The sequence below is a fragment of the Thermobia domestica genome, chromosome 1 (assembly GCF_964235325.1).
Source record: "Thermobia domestica chromosome 1, izTheDome1.hap1.1, whole genome shotgun sequence".
NCBI lineage: Eukaryota > Metazoa > Arthropoda > Insecta > Zygentoma > Lepismatidae > Thermobia > Thermobia domestica.
The window spans coordinates 122240821-122252387 of NC_137454.1; the positions used below are offsets into that span (position 1 = coordinate 122240821).

The 11567-nt window shown below is 34.6% G+C and overlaps 1 protein-coding gene across 2 annotated transcripts in view; it reads right to left on the reverse strand.

Moving 5' to 3' along the window:
* The window catches only part of LOC145688545 (limulus clotting factor C-like), a 21230-nt gene extending 11918 nt beyond the window's left edge, over positions 1–9312 (reverse strand). For both annotated transcript variants that reach the window (XM_081762934.1, XM_081762942.1), the window contains exons 1-4: positions 9157–9312; positions 2720–2798; positions 1635–1754; positions 442–591 (exon numbers count right to left, since the gene is read on the reverse strand). In XM_081762934.1, coding sequence (XP_081619060.1) covers positions 442–591; positions 1635–1754; positions 2720–2798; positions 9157–9208 — 401 coding nt within the window. In that variant the 5' untranslated portion in view covers positions 9209–9312. The remainder of the gene's footprint in view (positions 1–441; positions 592–1634; positions 1755–2719; positions 2799–9156) is intronic.
* Between the last annotated feature and the right edge of the window lie 2255 nt (positions 9313–11567).

An 11567-nucleotide genomic window follows, 5' to 3' on the forward strand; every position in this document is an offset into this window, starting at 1 on the left:
GCCAAAGAGATTATTTTGGGTTGTTGACCAGAAAGGATGTGATCACGTGAATAACTAAAAATGAATTAGAAGACGTACAAAGATTTTAAACAGGGTTCTATCTATTATTCTCGTGTATACAGTCTACACTTGCGAAATTCTATTCTTTAAGTGTGCTTTCTAGTTTCAACTCGGGAGTGAATTGACACTTTATGTACAATATCATACAATGGACTGCAACTAACTGAAACAAAACTTTTGAAAATGAGTGACAAATGGTAATTAAAATCCAATAGATATTCAAAAAATGTCGATGTTTAACAAAATAAACTTTTTAAGAAAACGCAAATTTTAAGGTCAATTTTTGCGAATTTTAGGGTCATTTTACTGGAATTTTAGTGTCATTTTATAGGTCACTTTTTAGAAAATTTTAGGTCAACAAGATCCGGGCCTGCTACTCACCCACAATTTAATCCACAACTTTGACATTGTTTTCGTGAACAACTTGGGAGAAGCTCATCGGATCCATCATAGCAATCTGTGTTACCATCGCATGTTAGCCACTTACTGATACATCCTCCATAACCGCAGCGAAACATGTTGTAAAGACACCTAAAGACAGAGAAAGAAAGTGGTATCTGAAACAAGTAATTAATTATCCTATTTATGAAAGGCAAACTTCTCAGTACGTCACGTTATTCCCTAATAGTAAACAGTCACACTAATAGATGTCACTACCTGCGTTAAAGCTTGTTTGCCTGACACTAGTAGATGTCGCTAGCGTGCAGGTGATTTGCTGATCTGAAACTATTGTGAGGATTTAATTACAACTTAAAACTTTATTGTTTCAATGTAAATATTTCAAAATAGATAGTAATGAAACTGAACAATGAACATAGTCCTACTTTGTTTATTATTAGAAATGAAATTTTTGAGTTTTACGTCCCTGGGTTATGCCAGTTAAGCTAAATAAGACGGTGATTATGAGAAATGAATGAAATGGTGGAATGAAGAAAGTGGGAGGAAACGGGAGAACCCCGAGAAAACCCACGCACACGGTGTTTGTCCACCACAAAGTTCACTTGGCGGGAGCATGGTTTGAACTCGGGACCCCATGCATCAGAGGTGAACGCTCTACCACCGAGCCATCGCGGCCACTGCTGTTTATTAGGATAAGGGCCGTAACTATATTTAGATTAAAGTATTAATATTTGTGTAATCATATGTTCGTTTATGGATAAACTTTAAGAAGCAAATATTAAACGTAAACGATTAGGGCTTTTAATTAAGCATAGTTTTAACCTATAATATACAGTGACCGAAGATTCAGGCCCAACAATTATTAGAACAAAACAGGGTAATTGGCGTGATACTTTAGTTATTTGACTTTAACGTCAATTTGCCTCGAACTTTCAGTAGGAAATACAATAAATTTAAGCCAAATAAGCCCCTATTTAAAGTACTGATATTCACAGAAGGATAGAATGTTTTCTCTAATGAAAGTTTTGCTCCACATAGAATTTTAATGTTTAACTATGTCTATATCGTGAAGACCGCAAGCATGATTTTCATTTAGACTACTACAGAACCTACATAATTTAGTTATCGTTATTCAGGGCCCTCATTTTGAACAAATAGGTACACATTAAACTTACCTTGAATTATTGATGCATACGCCGTAGCTTTCATCCGATGCATCTTTACAATCAGGTGTTCCGTCACATATTGAAGTTGCCAGAATACATTCACCTGATCTGCACTGTCTGTGGAACAATCTAATGTAAAGGAAAGATAACTAAAATAATGAACAAACATATTTACATAAAATCAGCATTATAACCAACAATTAGGATTTAGAATTACTATTTTCTATGTTTCTACGTTTATAACAGGAGCGTCATTTCAGATTTTGTTTGGGGGGGCAAAACCCCTTGATATAAGTAAAATTTCGCGTATTTCACTGATTTACTACTATTTTATTGATAAAATCTATAGAACTCTCAAACTCAGGGGGGCAATAGCCCCTCCCTGCCCCACTAAATGTCGCCCCTGGTTTATAGATCATATTTAAAACACTAAATAAGCGTAAAGACAAAACTTTAATAGACTATTCCAAAACGTGAAGTTTCCTCGATTTCATCATGAGATTATTGCATGGTAGCCTCCATGGAAGTTTAACTACTCCTTCTTTTAGCTACCTTTGCCAAAAGTACTTTTTCGGAGATTGCCCGAAGGTTTGAAGTCAACTTAAAACGACCGATTATAGAACTGGATCATTGTAATGTAAATTCTGAGTTGAATCAAATTTTTAAATGAAAATGTTTACAACAGTTCTTTACAGTGGCGGATCTAGCCCGGGGCCGGGGGAGCCTAAGACAAAAAAATTGAAGTTATTATTTATATATTTTTGAAAGTTTATAGTAAAGACATGATATACTTATCATAGCCTGAGTTCTGGCAGCCCCCCCCCCAGTTTTTACCTTCTAGATCCGCCACTGGTTCTTTAGAGGTGCAGCAACTCATCTCATTCTTCAATTAGAAAGAAGGTCTGACTTCATCATCTCACGCTGATAGAAATGTAGGATAGCCATCTAGGAGGGGGTACCCTGATTTTCTTAAATGAAAAATTATGAGCATTTTCAAAATTGTGAAAAACGTTTTTACGCTTAAATATGTTGAGATTGGTTGACTAACGAAGAAATTAATTAGATAATAATTTGAAAAATATCATACTACTTACAAGCATGGTCCTCTCGTTAATTTGGTGTGCAAAAGAGGTTTATTAATTGTGAGGTCAACAGGAACAGATATAATAAATTCTGAAAGAAAGAAATTAACTTCATATTATTTTAAGAACAGAAATGGTGATTGTAGCAACCTATAGCCAAAACTATATATACCAATAGGATGAAGTCTATAAATACATTTTATAAATTTTTGAAACTTTCATTTAAAAAAAAAAAAAAGAGCAGAGATTCTTAATTTCACTTATTTATATTTAGATATAATTACGTTATGTCTGTGTCACACATTACTTCGACATATGCACTGATTTTTATGATTCTTCTTTTTTTCGAAGGTACTCTTCTCTGGTAATCCCATGTCAATTTTTATCGGGACTTGATTATACTATCTGGAACTAGATCATGAAACACCTCAACGTATGCAGCGTTAATGCTGTAATTAACCGACTTCATTGTATGTGTGTTCAATCATAACTATAACACATGGATGAATGTGTATGTTCAATCATAACTATAACACATGGATGAATATGTGTATGTTCAATCATAACTATAACACATGGATGAATATGTGTATGTTCAATCATAACTATAACACATGGATGAATATGTGTATGTTCAATCATAACTATAACACATGGATGAATATGTGTATGTTCAACATAGATCCACAGATTTTATTTTTCCGTTTGAAATAATATACTTCCGTTATAGTTCCGTGTAAATTTAGTTGGTTTCTAATAATAATTTTTAAAGTTAGACCATGAGATTCATTAACAACTGACAATGTGAACACCGTAATTGTGTGTGTAATGGGTCATCACGCATAACTTAAACACAGTGCATCAATTTTGTTGATTCTTTCTCTCTTTGAAAGAATGTTCTTCCATGGGGATTTCGTGTAAATTTCGTCGAGATCTTGATGATAGTCTTTGGGGCTAGAGTATGAAATCCTCAACAGCTGTCAGCATATCATGTGTATATTCACGTTTAACTCCGTAACGTATAGACCCATTAAAAAACTTCACTTATGTTTCGAAGCCTCATTCATATCATATCAAGTTAGTGTTCCATCTTTACTTTAGGTACACTCATGTCCAAAATGATTGTCGCATATCTATAACTATCTTCTTGTAAGAATACAATATGATAATGATTTTGCAGAGTACTTTTGATACTGATGTTATGTGTATAATCGGGAAATGTATATTTGTGGTAAATTTCTAGGTAAAGAATTATAAATACGAAAATTAGAATGAGTGAAACAAAATGTTACTAAACGGACAAGAAAGTTTTATTTTCATTTTATTGTTCTCTTTTACTGCTTTTTTGACGTGAAATTTGCCACATACATGTCTTTGCCGATTATATACATACTAACATTATAAAAAATACAGGGCGAATTCGTTATCATATTATATTCCTACAACATTTTTATAGACATGCGACGATAATTTTGGACATGAGGGTACTTACCTAAATTATTGGAGTAACTAACAATGGAAAAATTAAACCAACTCAAAAGAGAAATAACCGACTTCAAAAAAGACAGAAAATAAAATCTTTAATAACATATTAATCAACTTCCAAAGCGCGCTAAGAAGCATTAAAATACTTTTAAAAATCGATCCACGTATTGTACACGATATTAAGTCTATCAACTATTGCAGTTTCATGATCTAGCTTCTAAGACTCAGGGGCAGATCCAGGGGGGCGATCGGGGCGATTGCCCCCAGAAGAGGAAACTTTCTTATTTTATATATAAATAAAACCCATTCCAGAGTTTGGAGCTCTTAAAAATAGACTAAGTAGCAGTATTACAACCCCTCCCTCCCCAGAAATCCGTCCTGGATCTTCCTCTGCTAAGACTGTCATCAGATTCTGATAAAATTTATATAGAACTAGTGAGAAAGTGTACTGTTTGAAACAAACAAACAAACAAAAAGAAACAATAGTCAAAATCGGTACATGTACCGGTATGTTGAAGTAATGTGTAAACACGCACACGATGAAGACGGTTCATTACGATATTAACACTATCAATCGTTGTGGAGTTTCCTGATCTAGCTCCTAATACTCTATCATTAGATCGTAATGAAATTTATGTTAAATCGCTGCAAAAACATAGTATGTAAAACGAAAAGTAAATCAACAAAATTGGTGCACCTTGGTTTAAGTTATGCGTGATCATACAATTATGGTATTAATATTGTCAGCCGTTGAGAAGGTTGATGCTTTATCTCCAAAGAGTAGCACTAGATCTTCATGAAATTTACATGAAAACACCGTCAAAGGATATTCTTTTTAAACAAAAGCATAACGATTAAAATCGGTGCATCTAAGTTATGCGTGAAAATACACATATTGAAGACGGTTAATTACAGTTTTCACTCTGTACCTATTCAGGAGTTTCATGGTCTATCCCAGGGATCAAATAAGCAAGTAAATTTTACTCGCCCAAGAAGAAAGCTACTAGCCCACATCCCACAATAGAAATGATTTACTTGCCTTCGGTATGATATTAAATACTCTCCCGCACCGATGAATCACTCGCCCCGGCCGAATGGTTATTTGCATCCCTGGTCTACCCTCAAAGACTATAATTAGTTCTCCATAAAATTTACATAACAACACTGGAGAAGTATATTCTATCAAAATAAGGTAAAACTATTAAAATCGGTGAAGTTATATAATGAGCATACACATATTAAAGAGAGTTAATTACGGTTTTCACACTATACCCCTTGAAATGTTTCATAGTTTAGTTCCAAAGACTATCACTATATCCTGATGAAATTTATACGGAATCACCGAGAGTGTATATTCTTTTAAACAAAAGCGGTATCAGAGTGAGGGCACTATGTCTAAATTACGAGAGAAAATACATTGAAGTTGATTAATTACGGTTTTCACACTCCATCTGTTCAGAAGTTTCATGATTTATCCTCAAAGACAATTGCTATATTCTCTAAAATTTACATGGAAACACTAAGGAAGTATCTTCTTTCAAACTGAGTCCAAATCATTTAAATCGAGGCGTGTCCGGAAAGTAAGTACCGTTTTGAAAAAAAAAAAATACTAAAACAGTTTTTTTTTTAAGCCCAATGTATTTTTACACGAAAGATCACACCTTAAACTATTTTTCGACATAGTTTCCACCAGTGTTCAAACACTTGTCATAGTAGATGACTTACTTGTCCAAAGCTTCCTTAAAATAGAAACATCCCATCAGTGAAGACGACCATAACTTCACAGCGTTTATTTTCGTTGTTGTCATTTCAAAGCGTTTAAAGCCGAGTTCGTGCTTCAGATACAGGAACAAGTTGTAGTCAGACGGCGCCAAGTCGGGGCTGTACGGCGGGTGGTCAAGTTGCAAAAAAATGAAATGAAATCTTTGAGTTTTACGTCCCACGATTATGCCGGTTAGCCTAAAGGAGACGGTGATTATGAGTAATGAATGAAATGGTGGAATGAAGAAAGTGGGAGGAAACGGGAGAACCCCGAGAAAACCCACGCACACAGTGTTTGTCCACCACAAAGTTTACTTGGCGGAGACTGGGATCGAACCCGGGACCCCAAGCACCAGAGGTGAACGCTCTACAACTGAGCCACCGCGGCCCCAATGGTCAAGTTGCTCCCAGACGAACTGTCGAATTAACGTTTGGATGGCACCAACAGTATGGACCTCCTCCCCAAAACTTCGTAATTTGATATATATATTTGTAAACTTCCTTAACAAAACTAAACTTGTTTAACAGAGAAATTATGAATTTAGCATAAAAATTTGATCTTAATTTTATCTGTATTTTTTTCTTTTCCTACACAAACAATCTAGTTCTGTATCTTTTCTGAGGATATAGGTGGTAGTACTTCACATTTAGTTGTTATTCTTTTGGTCGCAGAATAACAGTTCTTCGATACTACATATGCATATATACAATAGTGTCTTAGAGTATTGTATCCTCCCCTAACTTTGGACCCCTCTCAGCAAAAAATTCTAGGTGCGCACCTGTTCCCTGCTAAAACCAGAAGTAGCATATAATCTAATACTACCATTTATGATTTCAGGGGGTGCCCAGGAGACTTCCCTTTCCTGTCGTACTCACCCCGGGAGAAATCTTCTGCAAGCTTCACTGAGCATCACTATCTTTTTCACCTGAGTTATTGATCACCTTTGAAGATACTGTATATACATTATCAAGATTCAGTATATCCTAAGAATATGTTTTATTTCTACCCTTATCCCTATACTGAATCCGAAAGTGGTGCAAATCTAGCGTTTCGATTGGTTGATTAATTTGGAGTTTAGCGTCCCGGTCAGCACTAAGCTTATATGAGATGTGGACCTACAGTTTAACGGGGGAACCAAACAACATGAGCTACCATCAGGAATCGAACCCGGTCACCTGCGCCGAAGTCGCGTACACTAACCATATAGCTACGAAAGAGTTCATCTAGCGTTGCGAGTTTCAAAACTGACCATATAGAGCAAAAAGCATAATAGATAGTGAAAAGAGCTTTTGATGTTCATTTAGCATTACAAAAATAGATTTCATCTTGGCCCAATCTCTTATATTTCGAATTTCCATTCCATTGTTAACATCAATTTCGAAGTGATTTGACTCCTTTTTGGCTTTCCATTGACCTCTGTAGAAAGAAGTGATTTTCGTGATTCCTCGTATTTTTCTATGGCTGATGAGACTCCAAATTTGACCACATTCTCTGCCTTTAGCTTCAGTAGTCATCATTGCTATCGTACAAAATTTGGTCAAGATTGATTGAGTGGTGTAAATGAGATGCATGCACAACCAATTTATATGAGTTGGAGAAGACGGGAACTACGTTCATTTATCTATAATAATAATAATAATAATAATAATAATAATAATAATAATAATAATAATAATAATAATAATAATAATTAGTATCGCCCACGAGACAAGACAAGAAATTAGATTTTCTGGTCTCGTCTAATTTTGCAAATTTATTTTTCAAAACTTCAGCCCTTATTATTTTTTTCTTCTTAATTTTACCTACAAGTTATCATCTTTCCGCGTTACGAGTGGACCACGAAGGGTGTGATATAAGAACATTTAAACAATATTTATTATTAGAGTGCATTGTGTAAAGACTTAAGCACTTTAAACCCCTTTAAATGTTCTTCATTCTGTTCGCACAATCACTTTAATAATTTAGAATTGTTATAGAATAAATCACATAACACTAAAACAATGTTTGAGACAGGGGCGTCATTTAGAGAGGGCAGGAGGGGGCAATTGCCCCTCCCCAAGAGTTTGAGGAATACATATATTTTAATCCATTGTCTACTAATATACTAGTACAAAACGTGAAAGTCTTATGTCGGTGGTGCTCTCCCTCCCCCCCAAGAGAAGGCTGAAATGACGCCCTTGGTTTGAGACGTAATAAAGGCGAAGTAGTATTGCCCATTAGACTCGAGAAATGTCTCGTCTCGAATATAATAAAAGTTACGAATCAATACACTGAACTTTCTCGCTCCAACTTCTTAAACTAAAACGCATTATGCTGCATTAGTACTGAACTATTTACTTATGAAATAGAATAAAATCATAAGGCGTTTTCGGAAAACTTCGTCCGAAGAAATCTCACCCCTGAAAGTAAACTCCTTGTGGATATTTCCATAAAAAGTAATTTAACCAACATTATACGTTATTAGATAAATATTTATTTACTAAATATAGAGGCACTTGGGCCATTTATTTAAAAAAACTAAGAAACTCACCTCCAAGAATAACTATCCATTGTTTTTTTTCTTTTAAGTACAAACGATTTATGCCATATTGTTAAAAGTCATTAATGAAATATGAACAAAATCGCCTGCGTCGTTTTGGTAAAAATCGCCCGAAAAAGAGAGATCCCCAAGAGTAAAGTACGCCTTATCGAATTTTGAAGGACAAACGAGTTATACCATATTGTCAGTTTAGCAATGAAATACTTATTTATGAAAAATGAACGAAAGCGTAAGACCTGTTTTCGTGAAAAATAACAATTTGTGATTTTCACGCTTTAGTAAACGACCTTAACTTTGAGGATAAGAAGAAAATTCGAAAATTTCTTCAAGAATTTTATAAAAACCTCAAAATTTGATGTTGATACATTGAAGGGTATGGATTCTAGGCGAGTGCACATATTAACATCGGGAACACATTAACATCTAAAAGCAACTCGGTTTGTAGGATCTATGAAACACGGAAATCCGTTGAAATCTCGAATTCGATTTTTTTTGGTGATCACCATACTTTTTTCTCTCCTGTTGTCGGTCGAAAGTAAAAATATACTTTCTGTCTCATGGGTTACACTAATATAATAATAATAATAATAATAATAATAATAATAATAATAATAATAATAATAATAATAATAATAATAATAATAATAATAATATAAAGCTTACCAATAACTAAGAATAAGAGAAGCTGCATGTTAACACGACAATCATGCACCATGTCTTAAAACTGAATTTCCTGACTGCATCTCAGAACTAAAGAAAAGGGGATTTTCTGATAAAAAGCAACATAGCCAGAAGGCCTGACCGCTGCAACCAGTGACGTACCAGATAGTATTTTCAGATAACATTCAATGATTCAAAACACACCACTCCCCCCTAAAATCAATTGCTAAACTCATCACCTGGTTGGAACCAAAAAGAACAAAAGCATTAATGACACGGTGCACATTCTGAACTTTTTCCTTATTTTATCTGATGAAATATTAGTCATCTCATAATTTGTTCTCCTATTTCCTCCATAGACACAATATTTCATGGTCAAATGCGAGGTCTAAATTCCAGAAAGGCGAAAATTTGAATATCATTTTTGATGCGCATAAGGTTAACTTTCCATTTTGAACAAAATTATCGTACTGTTTCTACCTAGGTATTGCCGTAAAAGGCTACAAATGGGATTATAAAGTTCAATTTCAGTTATTATTATATTTTTCCTACATACAAAATTATGTCGCGACCACGGGCATCAATCCCACCAGGGACACCGGGGACGTGTCCCTCTCAATACTTGTGAAACCTTTTTTCGTTCCCCCCAATATCTCAAATAACAGGTTAACTATGACCCGAAAGGAGTTCAACCATATAGCAGTTTCTTACATTCATAAAAGAATCTTAAACAAAGTGAATATGAAAAAAGTGATACAATAGTTTGTTTCCAATTTTGAAAAAAAAAAAGGACAGTCAATTTTTGACTCTACGGAGGTGAGATGGAGTAAACTGTAAAGTAGCAAACTGTTTTTTGTTTAAATAGCAGCAAAGCAAGTTAAGTTTATATAATAAAGCAAGCAATATTTCGACTAATTTTTTAACTACACATTGTTGAGCCTCATTTACATTAGTAATAGGCTTAGACCTAAAACCTGTTTTCAAAGCTTTATTGTTTCTGATTATTTACTTTGCCACACTTGGTACAATTGTACCAAATTCAGCCCTTTTTGTCATTCATCGGCCCGTTGGTACCACGCTGGCATTTTCAGCCCCTTTCGTGAAAAATTTGGTACAATTCTACCCAATTCAGCACCATTTAACAAATACTTGTTACATTTTCAAAAGTGTCAGTAAGACTTTTCCTACATCTCATGTTCCCCATGCTGCGTGTTGGACTCTTAAAAAATGGAATTAGTTCCAGAAGCGACAGTCCTATTAGCGACAGGAACTGTTATCTGTCCTATGAGCGACCGATTCATTTACATTGAGATGGTGGAAGATGATATGATTCCATCTCGTAAAATATGTTTGCCTCTGGCGTTATTAGCGCCCGAACTACCTTGGTATGAAATATGTACGTGCCAGTGATACTGTTCGTCAAATATATTTTTTTCTCTACTGAGAGTGCAAATAAAACTTATTTTAATTTTGAGTTAGATTTGACATAAAACATATCAAATAACTTAACGAGACAACAGGGATATTTCCATGAAAAGTATATTCCTATGTAATTATTGAAAATCCAGTTGTAATATCCCCTTTCTTCAAAAGCTCTGTTTTCTGTATTTAATTTGATTCAAATCTAATCACACACTAAGCACAGTAATATATATTATTTTGAAAAACTTGTAACAGTTTCTTATCGTAAAACTTAAAACGTGTAACAGTTTCGCCAACTATCTACTGTTTAGACTTCCTAAGACTCTATGAATAAAATGAAAAAAAAAAAATGTAAATGATAAAAGAAAGCTTTTGAGATCCCTTACATCTGATTGGCTATTCTCAACCAATCCCACCAATTACAATGCAGTTCACTCTAAACAATCCAAAAGGTAAACAAACTCTTTAAACTGCCTTCCCCCCTATTGTAAGCTACTAAAACGTAAACTAATTGCTTAATTTGCCTTCCCTCCCTTGTTTTGACTTATACATGAAAGCCTGTCGTGTAGCAATCTGAAATAATCCCTTATAACTAGACGAACTGTTAAGTCCTGCGAGAGATTTGTAACTTGTGTAATAAAATCTTCAAATACACCGTATTTTAGATTTCTTTGATATCCTCAAGCGGTGAACACCTTTTTTCCATGGGCACCCGATGGGAAGGCAGGGGTCACCCTCTGGCTCACTAAAATGTATACGTAATATAGCAAACCACGTATACGTATTAAATACCAGATATACCAGACGTGATACAGCAACCATGGAGATGCCCTCCCTAGAAAATTTTCTTCGGGCGCCCCTACCTCTTTCTGATTTCTTTCTTATGCCATAAACATGTTCAATCTAAAATTATGCTCCGTATCATTTTAACATGAAATTTTTAATTATATTAGAATCATAGACAAAGGCGGAGCTACTCTAAATGTATTTAG